The sequence below is a fragment of the Myxine glutinosa genome, chromosome 6, assembly GCF_964187855.1.
Source record: "Myxine glutinosa chromosome 6, kmMyxGlut1.1, whole genome shotgun sequence".
NCBI classification, from domain to species: Eukaryota; Metazoa; Chordata; class Myxini; order Myxiniformes; family Myxinidae; genus Myxine; species Myxine glutinosa.
Window position 1 is genome coordinate 5,260,169 of NC_136266.1, and position 20,260 is coordinate 5,280,428.

The window sequence follows — 20,260 nt, forward strand, 5'->3', positions numbered from 1 at the left end:
AGCGATGGCCGTCCGAGTTCTTATAGACGCCTCTCATTGGTTGGAGAGAGCATAACACCTGGGTTCAACTTAGATACAATTTCATTACAGTATCCATGGAAACCTCTACGCTTGGCTTGCGGACTTCCTCGCCGGTCGCAGTCAATGTGTGGCCCTGAATGGAATTCTCTCATCTGCCCTTCCTGTTCAGGCTGGAGTTCCTCAAGGCAGTGTTCTGGGCAGTGTGCTTTTTCTGGTCTTCATCAATGATCTCTCTATCTCTTTGCTGATGACTCCACTCTCTGCCACTCCATTCCTCATCCCTCAGATTGGCCGTCTGCAGCCTCTTCACTCTCTGAAGACCTGGACAACATCACATACTGGTCAAACAAGTGGAACATGTCTTTCAATCCTGACAAATCTCACACTCTTACGATGTCTCTCCGAAAAGACCGACTGGAAAACCCTCCCATCTACTTTCTGAACAATCCTCTCCAAGAAGTTCTGTCACTCAAGCTTTTGGGTCTCACTATCTGCCATGATCTTTCTTGGGAAAACCACATTTCCAAGCTGGCCTCCAAAGCCAGTTGCCGACTGGGCATCCTCTGTCGTGCGAAGTCGTTTCTTGACACCTCTGAGCTCCTCACCACATACAAGGCTTTCATCCGCAGCTCAATGTAATACTATTCTCCCCGCTGGGCTGGTGCTCCTGCCTCACACTTAGCTCGTCTTCATGCTGTAGAAACCAAAGCTTTCAGAATCATTGGAATATCCTGCGATGAAGCTGATTCTGAGGGCCTTCCACTCACTCACCACAGGCAGGTTGGTGGTCTTCCTGTCTTCTACAGACTCCTCTCTGGCCTGGCTCACCCAGCTCTATCTGTCCTGTTTCGTCCAAATATTCTTGCAGGATGCACAAGATCTGCCAGCAACCCTCTTCTGGTGAAACTACCAAAATCAACAACTCTCTGCTCACTTTCACTCTTTCATTCCTCTTTTTCCCACCTCTGGAACAAACTCCCTCACTCTCTTCAATCCCTCTCCTCCCTCCAGGTCTTTAAAACAGCTGTTCACCACCATCTCTTATCTTCCCCCATCCAAAACCTTGATCTTTTCTACCCCCGCTAATTCACCCCAGATCCACCTTTTTCAATCCCTGACTTCATTCCTGGAAGTCCTTGCAGTGTCCATATGTTTTATACCTCTGCCACCTCTCCCCAAGCCCTCTCCCTCCCACAGTTCTCTCGATGTCCCTGCTTTCAAATGTTGTGTTTGTGTCCTTCCCCTCTCTCCCCATCTTGTCTCCCTCTCCCTTTATTGTTTTATATGCCCGTTTACTTATTTTGGGGGTTTTATGTGCTAATGTGTGTTTAACGTGCTAGCTCTTACATGAGCCTCGATCTTGTACACACAAAAAAAGAACAAGTTATTTTAAATCATGTGCAAATGTCTCTATTTTATTAATTTTTCTGGGACGTTTTGTTTCGACAATGCAGCCCCTGGAGCATGACAAAGTTTGAAGCCTTGGCCTAGCGTCAGGTTTGCTTATATCTTCTTTATTTATTTGATATCCTACAGATGTAAGTGAACACTCATTTTTCTCTGCGTGTGTTGCACATCACGTGTGGTGAATTTCACCTCTGTGTGTCTTGTATTTATTGTTATTTTTAAAAAACCGCTTCTGTGCACCCCCAGCCATCTTGAGGCCCGGTTTGCTTGTCAACGTCTACAATTTCAATAGAAGAGACGTAATTACTCTTCTTTTGGGTCTTCGGTCCTCGTGGTCTATGGGTCCTTTGGGTCCTCGGAGTTTTTTGACCGTAGTGAACACAATATTGTGTTCAAAGTTTGGCCGTTAAAACATGATATGTACTGTTCGTATATCCATCAATATATTGGGTATATACAATGGATATACGAACAGTGGGAAGTTTGGGACTAGGATTTGGATGGAATTCACTTTACCATCTACACAGATTGCTTATATTTTAAAGTACTTTCCATATCCATCCTAGCCACAAACATCCCACTGTTTAACACTGTTCGTTTTGTGATAAGTTAAGTATTCTGAGCTGGTGTCGTAGAAAACGCATGGGAGGTGTTTTCCATTCAGATATGCAACTTGGATTGGGGGAGGAGGGTGTGGGAGAGAGTAGGAGTGGGAGAGTAGGAGTGGGGGGGGGGGGGGGGGGAGTGAGAGGAAGTTGGGGGGAGTGGGTTGGGAGTAATAGGGAGTGAGGGAAGGGTGTGCGTGTTCTGGTATTGTGAAGGATACGCTCACTGAAGCATGCCCCCTCTCTGTCCTAGCCCATGCCTACTCCCTTTGAAGACTGTTCCAACGAAAGAGATTTCATTCTAATCCCCCGAGGAAAGCCTTTAGACCCCCAGAGGGTGGGGGAAATCACAAGGGAGAATCACAAAAATTGAGAAACAGGGCAGAGGGAGTGAGGAAGGAATTCCATATCACAAAGGCCTGGCTTGAAATGGCGCCCGGCTTGTTAAAGGCACATTGAGCGAGGATCCTGGTGGGGGGCATCGCCCCGGCTAACAGCACCTGTTTCGTGTGGACAAACGTCCGACTAGGTTGTCCCTTCGACCTGCTTCCCGTCCCATACGCGACACCCTGTGGACACCCGACAAAGCTGCATCGTTCCTTCCTTTGAAACCGCCGCCATTACTAGTCAACATGAAAGGCTCTTCATTGTCACCGTCACAATGCATCTGCTCCACAAAGAGTAGTTTTTCATACACGAGTGAGGAATTTCTTCCTTTGCATTCATTGTAATAGCAAAGCTATCACCGCCATCAGCAAATGGATGCAGCACTGCAGCTGGTTAGCGACTGCAGCTAGTACTGCTAGTTATTTACTGGTTCCTTTATCTCAAGTTAGCGACTAGTTACTGGTTTCTTTATCTCAAGTTAGCGACTAGTTACTGGTTCCTTTATCTCAAGTTAGCGACTAGTTACTGGTTCCTTTATCTTAAGTTAGCGACTAGTTACTGGTTCCTTTATCTCAAGTTAGCGACTAGTTACTGGTTCCTTTATCTCAAGTTAGCGACTAGTTACTGGTTCCTTTATCTCAAGTTAGTGACTAGTTACTGGTTCCTTTATCTCAAGTTAGCGACTAGTTACTGGTTCCTTTATCTCAAGTTAGCGACTAGTTACTGGTTCCTTTATCTCAAGTTAGCGACTAGTTACTGGTTCCTTTATCTCAAGTTAGCGACTAGTTACTGGTTCCTTTATCTCAAGTTAGTGACTAGTTACTGGTTCCTTTATCTCAAGTTAGCGACTAGTTACTGGTTCCTTAGCAAATAGCTATTCATTCGTCAGTGGATAATGATGTCAGCCTGTGCATTTTTTTCTCCTAGTTCGATACTTTGTAGGTTTAATATAATATTACATTGTACATAAGTCTTGAATGAGTAACATACTTTACTAAATCATTCTTTCTTCCATCATATTCAACTTCACTAATGTTTACCTTCGCCACCGAAGGTTGACGGAGGTTATGCTTTCATCGCTGTTTGTCTGTCTGTGAGCAGGATATCTCAAAATGTTTTTAATATAAAAAGAAAATAAAAGTCTACCTTTACAGTAACGTTCAGGGCACCCTCCTATTAATTTGCAATTGCTCCCTGGCTTTGACACCAATACAAATTTTTATTACAGACCCTATGCATCAGCTACATACAGGGCCTTCAGAAAGTATTATGTCAGTGGGGTAGGGGGATATATAGATTTAGGTAGATCTGCATAGGTAGGTGCTCCAATGTCGCGAAGAAGAAGAACCATCTCGATGTACAGTAAGTCAGGGACCTGTCTATACTAGCCCGGTTTGTCGGATTAAGGTGTATCTTCGTCCCCATTATGTGGAATGGGGCATGTTAAGTAGTTCTAGGGTTTATGCTAATTCCCCGGTGTGTCATCCCCTCTGTAATCATCCCGGTGTCCCGTATGGCAACGCACTCTTATACATTAGCTAGGCCCATTAGCACACATTAATAAATACTCCCCTCTCACAATGACTGACCGGAAGAACCAAGAGGAAGCGACGGTAAACTACTGCCATGGCAAGCAGACATCAATCAGGCAGGCAATAGCCATGCCCAGAAGGACTCTTGATTGACAGGGGGGAGGGGCGAGCAAAGAGCAGGCCACCAATTGGCAGCGAAGATGAAGGACGTGTGATTGGTCGGGGAAGGGACATAAAGCTTCCCCGTGATTGGGGGTAAGGAAGGTGAAGGACGTGCCACACTGATTGGCCACCGACCGATGACACCACGGCCAATCAGCTTGAAGGGCATGAAACACTACCAAGAAGCTACGCACTGGTTGGAGGAGAAGCTCTGCCGGTGACGTGAGAAGGTGCGAAAGGCTACGAGTAAGTGACACACTGGTTGGGGGGGGGGGGGGGGGGGAGAGAGCTGATGTCAGAGGACGAGTGACAAAACAACCGGCGAGCCCACATCTCATTTTGGCTTCCTTCCTGCGTGGACCTCCCTTCTGGCCCTTGCCTTCCTCTTGATTGCCTTGCTTGTTGGACTTTGGAGAGACGGTGGAGCGCCGACGATCATCCTCCCTGGTTATTCATCACACGGGGACGCGAGGCTTGCCGCGCACCGGCGGACGTTGGCCCGGCAGCAAGCGTGCAAGTGCTGTGCTCTGTGGCATGGGACGGACCGTGCAGCGGGGCCGGTGGTACGCCAGCAGACAGCACCGAGCAGTTGGCGCTGACCAGAGCCGCGTCGGACGGAGCCTGACCGACCCGACACTGCAGACAGATAAGACATTCATAAAGTATTCACTCCCTTCACCTTTTCCACATTTTGTTGTTACAGCCTGAATATGGATTAAACTGACATTTTTTGTCACTGATCTACACATAATACCTCATAATGTCAAAGTGGAATTTTTTTTTTAGACTTTTAAAATAATTTGAAAAGAAAAGCTGAAGTAATTAAAAACTAAAAGCTGAAATGTCTTTAGTAAATAACTATTCACCCCCTTTGCTATGACACTCCAAATTCAGCTCATGTGTATCCAACTTCCTTTGATAATCCTTGAGATGTCTCTATACCTTGATTGGAGTCTACCTGTGGCCAATTCAATTGAGTGGACATGCTTTAGAAAGAATCCCTACCATGAAGCATTGCGGTGGCAGCATCATACTATGGGGATGCTTTTCAGCGGCAGGCAGTTGGAGACTTGTAAGGATAGAGGGAACAATGAATGGAGCCAAATTCAGGTGAATTATTGAGGAGAACCTGCTTCTGAGTGCAAAAGGCCTTAGACTACGGCAAAGATTTACGTTCCAACAGGACAATGATCCCAAGCATACAGCCAAAGCAACACTGGAATGGCTTCAGAACAAGAACGTAAAGTCCTTGAGTGACCCAGCTAAAGCCCAGACTTGAATCCCATTGAGAATCTGTGGAAAGACGTGAAGATTATTGTTTGCCGATGCTCCCCATCCAACTTGACAGAGCTTTAACAAATCTGCAAGGAAGAATGGGAGAAACTCCCAAAATCCAGATGTGCTAAGCTGATACACACTTACCAAAGAAGACCCAAAGCTGTAATCGTTGTCAAAGGTGATTCAATGAATTATTGACTCTGTGGACCCCAAGGTTGAATACTTACGTAAATTAGATATTTCTATATTTCATTTTCAATAAAATTGTAAAAGTTTGTAAAAACATGTTTTCAGATTCACATTATGGGGTATTTTGTAGAGATCGGTGACAAAAAAAAAAATCTAAATTTAATCATTTTAAATTCAAGCTGTAACACAGCAAATTGTGAAAAAGGTGTGAATACTCTCTGATGGCACTGTATAATCGGACAAACAGTTTCAAATGGAGCACTTCACCGCCATTAGAGCATTACAATTGCATCAGATGTGGCAATAAATGCGAATTGTTGTTCCTCGCTTGCCAGCTCGATGACAGAAGACGCCATTTGCATTTTTGCCTCCTTAATCCCGACCCCTTTTTGAATCTTATGCAGGCACAGGTAACTTGCTAGTGCATCGAATGTCCCATTTCATGTGCTGTTTCACTTTTGTGACCTTTAATTTTTTTTTTGACTTTCACGTGACTTTTGTTGGTGTTTGCTTTGTCTACCAAGGAGCTCAAGAGACCGCGAGCAGAGAATGTCCAAATCTCGATTTACGAATGCAGTCCATCATCATCCGGCGATTATTGTATTCCGCCCCTCGTTATTCCATCTCCAGGCGCTGCCCAACGTCTTCGTCGGGTACCGTAGGCCTTCGGAGCCTGGCGATGATGCGGGCCCAAAGGGAGTACTCGGTATTCACTCCGTTTGTTTTCTTGTTTCCCTTCTTTCTTGTTGGTCCGGGCGATATCTCAGCCATCATTTGAGCTAGGAAGCTGAAATTTGGACACGACAATGACCAAGTGATTTGGCTATAAAGGGTAATTATTTACTGTAATAATTTGGCTGTAATAATTTCTAAATTATATAATTTTTCGATTAATTACTTCATTATATGATTTTCAAACATTTACAGATTTGGATGAGACAGTGGTGGTTTCGGTATGCTACTAGCCATTTGATTAAGAAATTAATTACTTTACTATTATTATTTATTTTAATTCTGCAATTAATCAATCAATTATTGTACATCGCTCCTGAGCCTGGTGTTGGCTTAGTGGTTAGGGTGCCGGCTTGGGATCCCAGGATTCTGGGTTTGAATCCCGGTCGATCGCTGAATTAACGCCGGGGGGGGGGGGGTCACTCAGCCTGTCATGCTTCCGAGGTCGGCAAATTGAGTACCAGTTCACTGGTAATTCCCTGTGTGTCCCAAGAGGCGACTAACAGGGTTGGCGGCAGGAAGGGCATCCGGCCATGCTTCCGAGGTTGGCAAATTGAGTACCAGTTCACTGGTAATTCCCTGTGTGTCCCAAGAGGCGACTAACAGGGTTGGCGGCAGGAAGGGCATCCGGCCATAAAACATCGCTTCAAAAAGGGGACCATGGTGCCTGAAAAAGGGGACCACGGTGCCCGAAAAAGGCAAAACCCCTGCTCTGCGGGGAAAAATGGCCTATAAAGGTGTTTGTTTTTTTTGTACATCGCTCCCTCCTAATTCATCTTCATGTACTGTACGTCTGTACTGCGGCAACGCCGGCGCCCAAGACGCCCCCGGGGGACGCCCCCGGAGGACATGTAATTCATTAATTAATTAATTTGGCATGGGGTGGTGTACTTTGAATGTATCTGTACTTGTTTTTATTTTGGTTTGTCGACAGAACACCTCACCCCTCAACCAAACCTTCATGGTATTCTTGTTTTTAAGCAAAAACATGTACAATTGGTGTTTAAAAGAAAGACCATTACCAACAAAAACAAATATAATGATTAATCTAAAGTTAAATATAACTTTTTACGATACAAAATAATAATGAAATAAAGTTCAGGCAGGAGAAGAGCACTGATTGAACAGGTAAAGTACTCAGATGCTTTTGGGAACTTTGAAAAATCGTTTAGAACTGATTAGCCAGTGAAGGTCGCCACCGCTCAGATTCGCCCCATCGTGGTCAATTTTGGGAGCACATGTGTAAGGGACATGACTTCTCCAGTTATCTTGGTACGAGTGCAGAGTAATCGGCCAATCCAGCAAGAGTCTGACGTTTGTTTGTAGGAGGAAATCCGAGAAAGAGGAGTCACATGATCAATGGCGAATGGACAGAGCCTATGCAAACCCAGCCCTGTCCGAGTCGAGCCAAATGGCACTCTCAGCTGTGCTCCCGTTGCGACCTTTGGGTCCATCCACCACCTTTCCCTGAGCCGGCCTCGTCAGGCCACAACACCGAGTGCACAACCGTCCCCACGCCAATAGGGTCTTGGAGCTCCAAACCCAAACCCCACTGGTAACTCCCACTCCTAACTCCAGCACAGATTTCAGGAGGAAGGCCTCAAGATGTGGGATAGAGTGTTCAAGTGAGCAATCGTTGTCGTTACATGGCTCAGTTGCAGCACGTTGGGCCCAGCTTGTCCCAAGTATCACCTCATAGGCAGCGCAGGTGAGAAGGCCCGTGGCGGGAAGTGTGTGCAGAAAAGCATAAACCCCAAGACGTGCCATGAGCTTGTCGAGCGGGGCGGTCGCACGTCCGCTGGCTCGCACTGCTCGTCTGATGCGAAAGAGCGATACAAATCCAGCGGCGATAAGCGAAGAGCCAAGAACCAGGCACAAGGCTAAAGGGGCGACCGACAAGATGGCCGCCATGCGACTCGGGGCCGGAGCTCCGGCCACACGACACAGGCCCGTCAGTTCGTCCCCCGACACGTGGCCCAGCGCGAGAGCCAGGCAGCTGAGAAGTGCCGGCAGACCCCAGGCAAGTAAATGAAAGTAGGTGCTGCATGCCGCGATGGCTTCGTGGCCCCATTTGCATCCGGCAGCCAGGTACCAAGCCAGGGAAAGTAACAACCACCACAGTGAACTCGCCATGCCAGATGTGTAATGGAGCAGAAAGATGGCCGTGCAGCCAGGGCTGTCCAGCCCTCCATCCTTGGGTGTTGAGTTGGTGATCAGTCATAGGGGTGGAGAGAGGGTGCACAAGAGCAAAACGAAATTAGCCAGTTCAATAAAGGTGCTTACATATCATGGAGCAGTGCCCTCACTCTAGTTAAACGAACCACCGACTCCTTAGTATTCCCTTTGCTTGTTTTTTCTCCGAAGGTGTCTGCCTCATGGAGTTTGTACATACATTATCTACAGGCCAAGGATACCAGTTGACATCAGTGTGGCTTTACATGAATTGCAAGAACATGAGTCGATGAAGGACAAATGAACACAGTATGTGGGATTTGAATTTGGCATCTCAATGTGCTCATAGAGGAGCAGGTAACAGGTGAACCCAATTCAGAAACCTCCAAACAAAGCAATCCTCTCGTGTGAAAAATGCAATTCCTGTGTCATATGTCTTTTCTGTTATAATCCTGTTTTCACTTTTTTCAGGTGTTATGCACATTTATGTTTATTTATAAGTTCTTCAATCCAAAAGGTTCCAATTAGTTCACCGATGACATTCCATGGTGAGTCTACACTTTGCCTTTTAGTCTTGACTGGAGTCTGATGTTAGAGTAACCAATCATGTGTTCCATTGTTACACGGAAGTTATAAGGCTTTCAAAAAGTGAAAATTCGCACAAAATTCTTGGCAAGAAACAAAGTCTGTTTAAAAGCAATCCGCCATTGGTATAGGTTAACCTCTGGGATACTTTGTTTAAATATCCACATTAGTTATCTCAAGTTGTCTATCCACCGAGAGAATGTCTGTTGGACAATTACTTCCGGTGTAGCAATGTATACGACACATGAAGCTGAGTAATCGTCCATCAAAAACAGGAAAAGAAAAATCTATTGATTACACCGGAATGCAGTCTCTGGCACTCGGTGCCAACCTGGTCGGTCCATTAAACAACAGGTTTTAGAGAAGTTCCTCCATGAGCTTGAGTCACCGTTTAAAATGACACTCATACGCACATGAATACATCAGTTAACAAGCTAATGCAATGTTAACTTGCTTTCAGGTATAATTTCCTTGTGGAGTGCATACGACCTGATTCTGAGGTGAGCCCTCTCTATTTAGCTCACCTGCATTGAAAATGATCAACTGCGTTGTTTTCTTTCATAGGCCACACAAAGGCCTACACCAGCACCAAGGTATTAAGTAATGATTGCACTGTAGCGGCTACCGCTAGGTATACACAATCGCCTTGCACCTACCGAGGACGCAGAGCGATCACCATGCCGGGCTCGCCCAGGACGCCCGGGCATGCCCACTCTCGACTTGCCAGGCCTCGTCCGGGATGCCCGGGCGCGCCCGGGCATGCCCGCTCTCGACTTTCCAGGCCTCGTCCGGGACGCCCGGGCATGCCCGCTCTCGACTTGCCAGGCCTCGTCCAGGACGCCCGGGCACGCCCCCTCTCGCCTTTCCCGGGCAAACGCTCTGGGATAATGTGTATATATATTGCTGCCTGATAAACGGGCTTTTCTGAGTACCCGAGTTGATTTGACACAATAAAGAAACTCGGACGAATTCCAGCTTTTTGTCGCGTCCATTCTTTCGATTTACGTTGGAGCATAGCTCCTACATTGGTGACCCGACATGAACACGGCAGTTGCCCTCAAACTGCCTACCTTCTGGGAGGCTCACGCGGCGGTTTGGTTCACCCAGGCGGACTCCCTGTTCGCCCTGCGAGGCATCACGGCCGACGACACCCGCTTCCACCATGTGGTAGCAGCACTCGGCTCAGCCACCGCGGCCCGTGCCCTGAGCCTCCTCGAGCGCCCGCCAGCCGCTGACAAATATGACGCGATTAAAAAGCTCCTCCTCGACGCTTTCGCCCTCTCATCAGCGGAACGCGCACGGCGCCTGCTCGACCTGCCCGAGCTCGGCGACACGCACCCGTCCGAGCGAATGGACTACATGCTTTCGCTGCTCGGCGAGCACTCTCCGGCATTCCTGTTCCGGGAGCTGTTCCTCCGTCAGCTGCCTAGCCCGGTACGCCTCGCCCTGGCAAGCACGACGATCACGGATCCCCGCGCCCTCGCCAGGGAAGCTGACAAGATCTCCGCGGCAGGCCAACGCATTGGAGCAGCGACCTGGAGCCCACCGCCGTCCGAAGCAACGCCCATGGCGCCCGAGCACCCGGCACGGTCGACGACCGAACTGCCGACGCAATTGGCGGCCACTACGCCACGCCGACCACCTCCAGCACGACGACCGGAGCCTCCACCTGACCAGGCGTGGTGTTATTATCATGCCTGGTTCGGACAGAAGGCCCGGACATGCCGACCCCCGTGCACCTTCGGCAAGCCGGGAAACGGCCGGGCCGGCATTCATTACCAGCCATGAGCGCCGGCCACACGGGCAACTTACTTTTCATCACGGACAAAGCGTCCGGACGGCGCTTCCTGTGTGACACCAGCGCCCAACTGAGCATCATACCCGCCTCCGATCAGGACAGGCAGTCCGCGGTTTGCGGCCCCTCCTTGGTTGCGGCCAACGGATCGGCCATCCGCACCTTCGGCCCGCGCAACGTCACCCCCTGCTTCGGCGGCAACGCTTTAATTGGACTTTTGTAAACGCAAGCGTGCCCATGGCTCTGCTAGGCGCCGACTTCCTCTGCGCACGCGGACTGCTGGTGGACGTACAACGGCGTCGCCTCATCAACGCCGAGACCTTCAGCTCCCTGGCATGCACATTGAGCAGCTCCGCTCCGACCGAGCTGGCATGCGCCCTCCCGGCGGCGAACGAGTTTGCTCGCCTGCTCACGGAGTTCCCGGCCCTCACGCGGCCGACGTTTTCGGCCGTCGCAGTACGACATGGGATCGAGCACCACATACCAACCACGGGCCCGCCGGTCTACGCCAGAGCCCGCCGCCTCGACCCAGCCAAGCTCGCCGTGGCCAAAGCCGAGTTCGACGCTTTGGAACACCTCGGCATCATGCGGCGCTCCGATAGTGCGTGGGCTTCGCCAATACACATCGTCCCAAAACCAGGGGGCGGCTGGCGCCCATGTGGCGACTACCGCCGCCTTAACGATGCTACCACCCCCGACAGGTATCCGATCCCGCACATCCAAGACTTCTCCGCCCGTTTGGCAGGACGGGTCATTTTTTCAAAGATCGATTTAATATGGGGATATCACCAGGTACCTGTCAGGGCGGCCGACGTCCCAAAAACGGCCGTCATCATGCCGTTCGGCTTATTCGAATTCCTGCGAATGCCATTTGGCCTTAACAATGTGGCTCAGGCGTTCCAGCGCTTCATGGATGGCGTGCTGCGCAACCTGCCGTTCCTCTTCGTTTACCTGGACGACATCCTCGTCGCCAGCACGTCCCGGGCCGAGCACCTCCTCCACCTCCGAACACTGTTCGGGCGCCTCAGCGAGCATGGCCTCATCGTCAACCTGGCCAAATGCCACTTCGGCACGACGGCCGTTGATTTTTTGGGCCACCACATCACCAAGAACGGGGCCGTGCCACTGCCAACCAAGGTCGAGGCCATCACCACGTTTCCGCGTCCCCGCTCCATAAAGGCCCTGCAGGAATTCCTGGGAATGGTGAATTTCTATCACCGCTTCGTGCCCCGCGCTGCTCAACTCATGCGGCCCCTCTATGAAGCCCTCCAGGGCAAGCCAGCCAAGCACGACGTCGTCTGGTCCGCAGCAATGGACGCGGCCTTTAAAAGCTCAAAGCGGGCCCTCGCCGACGCAACACTGCTCGCTCACCCGGTGCTCAACGCTCCCATCGCCCTCACCACGGATGCCTCCGACTACGCGGTGGGCGCCGTACATGAGCAATGGGTGAACGGGGTTTGGCAGCCACTCGCTTTTTTCAGCCGGCAACTCAGGCCGAACGAGCTCAAATATAGCACGTTTGACCGTGAGCTCCTCGGTCTACACCTGGCCGTTCGCCATTTCTGCCACCTCCTGGAGGGCCGACCCTTCACGGTGCTCATCGACCACAAGCCGTTGGTTTACGCAATGGTCAAGGTCACGGAGCCGTGGTCGGCCCGCCAACAGCGCCACCTCTCCGCCGTGTCGGAGTTTACCACAGACATCCGGCACGTCCCCGGCAAAGACAACGCCGTGGCCGACTGTCTTTCTCGGGCCAGCGCGAACGTGGTCCACCTCGGCGTGGACTTCGCACTTATGGCGGCGGACCAAACCACCGACACCACGGTGCAAGCCCTCCGGGCGGCGGACACGGGCCTCCGCCTGGCCGACATCCCCTTCGCGGACACTGTCCTGCTCTGCGACGTCTCCCAAGGCCAGCCTCGCCCCATCGTGCCCGTTACCTGGCAACGCCGCATCTTCGCCTCCCTCCACGGCCTTTCCCACCCGGGCCGGAAAGCTTCCCAGAAGCTGGTGTCGGCGCGATTCGTCTGGCACGGCCTTCGACGGGACGTCCGCGATTGGACCAGCACCTGCACAGCCTGCCAACAGGCCAAGGTCCACCGACACACCCAGGCCCCGCTGGCAACTTTCACCATGCCCGAACGACGTTTCGACCACATCAACGTGGACCTGGTGGGCCCCCTCCCCCCATCACGGGGTTTCACACACCTGCTCACCATGGTGGACAGGACCACCAGGTTGCCGGAGGCCGTTCCCCTCGTCTCCACCACCACCGCCGACGTGGCGCAGGCTTTCATCGCCACCTGGGTCGCCCGCTTCGGCGCACCAGCGGACATCTCGTCGGACCGCGGACCGCAGTTCACCTCCGAGCTGTGGGGCGCGGTCGCCCGCAACCTGGGGGTCAAGCTCCACCATACTACGGCCTACCACCCCCAAGCCAACGGGCTGTGCGAGCGATTCCACCGCTCCATGAAGGCCGCGCTCATGGCCGGCCTTCAGGACGGCGGTTGGGCCGACCGGCTGCCGTGGGTCCTTTTGGGCCTCCGCACGGCCCCCAAGGAGGACCTCTGGGCGTCCACCGCCGAGCTTGTCTACGGCCAGGAGCTATGCGTCCCGGGCGAATTCGTGCCCGACGCTACCAGTCCCTGGTCCACAGCTCACCAGCGCTCGGACCTCCAGGAGACCGCCCGACGGTTTGCCCCCATGCCAGCGTCCCACCACGGTGACCCCCAGTCCTACGTCCCCCCAGCGCTTCGCACAGCGGAGCACGTTTTTGTGCGTCATGACGCACATCGGGGGCCACTCCGGCCGCCGTACGACAGGCCCTTCCGGGTCCTGCGACGGGACGACAAGTCGTTCGTCATCGACATCGGTGGCAGGTCGGACCGGATTGCGGTGGACCGCCTCAAGCCGGCGCACGTGGACATCGACCAACCGCCACGGTTGGCCCTTCCGCCGCGGCGAGGCCGCCCCCCGTCCACGGTGCCCCCCACTCGACCGCCCCCCACCACACCGGACCCCCCCCCCCCCCCCCACGACCCGCCAGGGGTCGCTTCGGCCGGGTCATCAGGACCCCCCTTAAATTGACCCTGCCGGTGCAAGTCGATTCTGGGGGGACGTGTGTAGCGGCTACCGCTGGGTATACACAATCGCCTTGCACCTACCGAGGACGCGGAGCGATCACCATGCTGGGCTCGCCCAGGACGCCCGGGCATGCCCGCTCTCGACTTGCCAGGCCTCGTCCGGGACGCCAGGGCACGCCCCCTCTCGCCTTTCCCGGGCAAACGCTCCGGGATAATGTGGATATATATTGCTCCCCGATAAACGGGCTTTTCCGAGTACCCGAGTTGATTTGACCCAATAAAGAAACTCGGACGAATTCAAGCTTTTTGTCGCGTCCATTCTTTCGATTTACGTTGGAGCATAGCTCCTACAGCACGACCTCGCCAGCATTGCTCGACCAAAGCAATCATTATACTTACAGGTGCTTCCAGACATGGACACAAACAATAAATATTGGCGACAAATTTTTAACCATGTGCTGCTTTGTACTCTTTACGTACTTCTAGGAAAGAATGTTCGACATGAACGTCATCAATTTGTTTCTTCTATTGGGCTTTTCAATTTGGAATAATATCTAATCACGTTTTACAGAGACAATTTAAAAATAACACGAACAGGTGGAGATTGAGAGAAAACAACAGCAAAAGACTAGCCATCGACATGAGTCTCACCAGCAAGACCAGTTCTTCATTCTGTAAAAAGACGAGCCATCGACACGAGTCTCACCAGCAAGACTGGTTCTTTATTCTGTAAAAAGACTAGCCATCGACAGGAGCCTCACCAGCAAGACTAGTTCTTCATTCTGTAAAAAGACGAGCCATCGACACGAGTCTCACCAGCAAGACTAGTTCTTCATTCTGTAAAAAGACTCGCCATCGACAGGAGCCTCACCAGCAAGACTAGTTCTTCATTCTGTAAAAAGACGAGCCATCGACAGGAGCCTCACCAGCAAGACTAGTTCTTCATTCTGTAAAAAGACGAGCCATCGACAGGAGCCTCACCAGCAAGACTAGTTCTTCATTCTGTAAAAAGACGAGCCATCGACACGAATCTCACCAGCAAGACTGGTTCTTTATTCTGTAAAAAGACTAGCCATCGACAGGAGCCTCACCAGCAAGACTAGTTCTTCATTCTGTAAAAAGACGAGCCATCGACAGGAGCCTCACCAGCAAGACTAGTTCTTCATTCTGTAAAAAGACGAGCCATCGACATGAGTCTCACCAACAAGACTGGTTCTTTATTCTGTAAAAAGACTAGCCATCGACAGGAGCCTCACCAGCAAGACTCGTTCTTCATTCTGTAAAAAGACTAGCCATCGACAGGAGCCTCACCAACAAGACTGGTTCTTTATTCTGTAAAAAGACTAGCCATCGACAGGAGCCTCACCAACAAGACTGGTTCTTTATTCTGTAAAAAGACTAGCCATCGACAGGAGCCTCACCAGCAAGACTAGTTCTTCATTCTGTAAAAAGACGAGCCATCGACATGAGTCTCACCAACAAGACTGGTTCTTTATTCTGTTAAAAGACTAGCCATCGACAGGAGCCTCACCAGCAAGACTCGTTCTTCATTCTGTAAAAAGACGAGCCATCGACACGAGTCTCACCAGCAAGACCAGTTCTTCATTCTGTAAAAAGACTAGCCATCGACACGTCTCACCAGCAAGACTGGTTCTTTATTCTGTAAAAAGACTAGCCATCGACACGAGCCTCACCAGCAAGACTAGTTCTTCATTCTGTAAAAAGACGAGCCATCGACACGAGTCTCACCAGCAAGACCAGTTCTTCATTCTGTAAAAAGACTAGCCATCGACACGAGTCTCACCAGCAAGACTGGTTCTTTATTCTGTAAAAAGACGAGCCATCGACACGAGTCTCACCAGCAAGACTGGTTCTTTATTCTGTAAAAAGACTAGCCATCGACACGAGCCTCACCAGCAAGACTAGTTCTTCATTATGTAAAAAGACAAGCCATCGACACGAGTCTCACCAGCAAGACCAGTTCTTCATTCTGTAAAAAGACTAGCCATCGACACGAGTCTCACCAGCAAGACTAGTTCTTCATTCTGTAAAAAGACGAGCCATCGACACGAGTCTCACCAGCAAGACCAGTTCTTCATTCTGTAAAAAGACTAGCCATCGACACGAGTCTCACCAGCAAGACTGGTTCTTTATTCTGTAAAAAGACTAGCCATCGACACGAGTCTCACCAGCAAGACTGGTTCTTTATTCTGTAAAAAGACTAGCCATCGACACGAGCCTCACCAGCAAGACTAGTTCTTCATTATGTAAAAAGACAAGCCATCGACACGAGTCTCACCAGCAAGACCAGTTCTTCATTCTGTAAAAAGACTAGCCATCGACACGAGTCTCACCAGCAAGACTAGTTCTTCATTCTGTAAAAAGACTCGCCATCGACACGAGTCTCACCAGCAAGACTGGTTCTTCATTCTGTAAAAAGACTAGCCATCGACACGAGTCTCACCAGCAAGACTAGTTCTTCATTCTGTAAAAAGACTAGCCATCGACAAGAGTCTCACCAGCAAGACTCGTTCTTCATTCTGTAAAAAGACTAGCCATCGACACGAGTCTCACCAGCAAGACTCGTTCTTCACTCTGTAAAAAGACTAGCCTTCGACACGAGTCTCACCAGCAAGACTCGTTCTTCATTCTGTAAAAAGACTAGCCATCGACACGAGTCTCACCAGCAAGACACTCGTTCTTCATTCTGGAAAAAGACTAGCCATCGACACGAGTCTCACCAGCAAGACTCGTTCTTCATTCTGGAAAAAGACTCGCCATCGACACGAGTCTCATCAGCAAGACTAGTTTTCATTCTGTAAAAAGACTAGCCATCCACACAAGTCTCACCAGCAAGACTCGTTCTTCATTCTGGAAAAAGACTATCCCTCGACACGCGTCTCACCAGCAAGCCTAGTTCTTCATGCTGTAAAAAGACAAGCCATCGACACTTGTCTCATCAGCAAGACTAGTTCTTCATTCTGTAAAAAGACAAGCCATCGACACGAGTCTCACCAGCAAGACTCGTTCTTCATTCTGTAAAAAAACTAGCCATCGACACAAGTCTCACCAGCCAGACTCGTTCTTCATTCTGTAAAAAGACTATCCCTCGACACACGTCTCACCAGCAACACTAGTTCTTCATTCTCTAAAAAGACTAGCCATCGACACAATTCTCACCAGCAAGACAAGTTCTTCATTCTGTAAAAAGACTATCCATAGATACAAGTCTCACCAGCAAGACTAGTTCTTCATTCTGTAAAAAGACTAGCCTTCGACACGAGTCTCACCAGCCAGACTAGTTCTTCATTCTGTAAAAAGACTATCCCTCGACACGCGTCTCACCAGCAAGACTAGTTCTTCATTCTGTAAAAAAAACTAGCCATCGACACAAGTCTCACCAGCCAGACTAGTTCTTCATTCTGTAAAAAGACTATCCCTCAACACACGTCTCACCAGCAAGACTAGTTCTTCATTCTGTAAAAAGACTAGCCTTCGACACGAGTCTCACCAGCAAGACTAGTTCTTCATTCTGTAAAAAGACTAGCCTTCGACACGAGTCTCACCGGCAAGACTCGTTCTTCATTCTGTAAAAAGACTAGCCATCGACAAGAGTCTCACCAGCAAGATTCGTTCTTCATTCTGTAAAAAGACTAGCCATCGACACGTCTTACCAGCAAGACTAGTTCTTCATTCTGTAAAAAGCCGAGCCATAGACACGAGTCTCACCAGCAAGACTGGTTCTTCATTCTGTAAAAAGACTAGCCATCGACACGTCTTACCAGCAAGACTAGTTCTTCATTCTGTAAAAAGACGAGCCATCGACACAAGTCTCACCAGCAAGACTAGTTCTTCATTCTGTAAAAAGACTATCCATCGATACAAGTCTCACCAGCAAGACTAGTTCTTCATTTTGTTAAAAGACTAGCCATAGATACGAGTCTCACCAGCAAGACTAGTTCTTCATTCTGTAAAAAGACTAGCCATAGATACGAGTCTCACCAGCAAGACTAGTTCTTCATTCTTTAAAAAGACGATCCATTGACACGAGTCTCACCAGCAAGACTAGTTCTTCATTCTGGAAAAAGACTAGCCTTCGACACGAGTCTCACCAGCAAGACTCGTTCTTTCTTCTGTAAAAAGACTATCCATCGACATGTCTCACCAGCAAGACCAGTTCTTCATTCTGTAAAAAGACTATCCATCGACATGTCTCACCAGCAAGACTCGTTCTTCATTCTGCAAAAAAAGGATGAGCCATCGACACGCGTCTCACCAGCAAGACTCGTTCTTCATTCTGTAAAAAGACTAGCCATCGACACGCGTCTCACCAGCAAGACGCGTTCTTCATTCTGTAAAAAGACTAGCCATCGACACGCGTCTCACCAGCAAGACTCGTTCTTCATTCTGTAAAAAAAGACTAGCCATCGACACGAGTCTCACCAGCAAGACTAGTTCTTTATTCTATAAAAAGACGAGCCATCGACACGCGTCTCACCAGCAAGACTCGTTCTTCATTCTGTAAAAAAAAGACTAGCCATCGACACGCGTCTCACCAGCAAGACTAGTTCTTCATTCTGTAAAAAGACTAGCCATCGACACGAGTCTCACCAGCAAGACTCTTTCTTCATTCTGTAAAAAGACTAGCCATCGACACGCGTCTCACCAGCAAGACTAGTTCTTTATTCTATAAAAAGACGATCCATTGACACGAGTCTCACCAGCAAGACTAGTTCTTCATTCTGTAAAAAGACTATTCATCGGCTCGAGTCTCACCAGCAAGACTAGTTCTTTATTCTATAAAAAGACTATCCATCGGCTCGAGTCTCACTAGCAAGACTAGTTCTTTATTCTATAAAAAGACGATCCATTGACACGCGTCTCACCAGCAAGACTCGTTCTTCATTCTGCAAAAAAAGACTAGCCATCGACACGCGTCTCACCAGCAAGACTAGTTCTTCATTCTGTAAAAAGACTAGCCATCGACACGAGTCTCACCAGCAAGACTCTTTCTTCATTCTGTAAAAAGACTAGCCATCGACACGCGTCTCACCAGCAAGACTAGTTCTTTATTCTATAAAAAGACGATCCATTGACACGAGTCTCACCAGCAAGACTAGTTCTTCATTCTGTAAAAAGACTATCCATCGGCTCGAGTCTCACCAGCAAGACTAGTTCTTTATTCTATAAAAAGACTATCCATCGGCTCGAGTCTCACTAGCAAGACTAGTTCTTTATTCTATAAAAAGACTATCCATCGGCTCGCGTCTCACCAGCAAGACTAGTTCTTTATTCTATAAAAAGACTATCCATCGGCTCGAGTCTCACTAGCAAGACTAGTTCTTTATTCTATAAAAAGACTAGCCATCGACACGCGTCTCACCAGCAAGACTAGTTCTTTATTCTATAAAAAGACGATCCATTGACACGAGTCTCACCAGCAAGACTAGTTCTTCATTCTGTAAAAAGACTATTCATCGGCTCGAGTCTCACCAGCAAGACTAGTTCTTTATTCTATAAAAAGACTATCCATCGGCTCGAGTCTCACTAGCAAGACTAGTTCTTTATTCTATAAAAAGACAAGCCATCGACACGCGTCTCACCAGCAAGACTCGTTCTTCATTCTGCAAAAAAAGACTAGCCATCGACACGCGTCTCACCAGCAAGACTCGTTCTTTATTCTGTAAAAAGACTAGCCATCGACACGCGTCTCACCAGCAAGACTAGTTCTTTATTCTGTAAAAAAAGACTATCCATCGGCACGAGTCTCACCAGCAAGACACGAGTTCCAGATTCTGTAAAAAGAGAAGGCTTGAAAAGAGATTTATAAATTGTGACATGAGGAAGTGATGATTTTAAAATCCAGAGAGTTGCGCAAAACTGAATACTCCTCGATCACCAAAAATGACCCCACCATGGATTGTTGTAATAAAACCTTCACATCATGGAATGTTATCATCACATGACAAACTTTTGCGAAATGAAGGCAGCACGTGTGGATAAAGTGGACGACTGATGCAGTCACATTTGTAAGTGACAAAGGTTATAGCAAATGTAAGCACAAGATAACAACAAAATAGACTGTAAAAATGCACAAATTATTAGTGAATTGCAATTGAACATAATCAAAAGCCAAATCTGATGGTGAAAGAATTTGGGTGAAAACCGGACAAACAACCTTCCATTGTTCATGGATAAATGTGGGCCAAGAAGCCCTTTCGCAGAGTTGGTGAGATGGGAAGGGTGCAGTTGGGGTCAAGGGGGAGGTGGTGGGGGTGGTGCGGGGAGGGGTGGTGGAGATGGGAGGAGGCA

At 49.3% G+C, this 20,260-nt stretch overlaps 1 protein-coding gene across 1 annotated transcript in view; it reads right to left on the reverse strand.

The window, feature by feature from the left end:
- Window positions 1-7,210: 7,210 nt before the first annotated feature.
- The window catches only part of LOC137429123 (frizzled-9-like), a 28,644-nt gene continuing 15,594 nt past the window's right edge, over window positions 7,211-20,260 (reverse strand). The window contains exon 2 of the mRNA XM_078779577.1: window positions 7,211-8,506. Within this exon, the coding sequence (XP_078635703.1) occupies window positions 7,691-8,506 (816 nt within the window). The 3' untranslated portion in view covers window positions 7,211-7,690. The remainder of the gene's footprint in view (window positions 8,507-20,260) is intronic.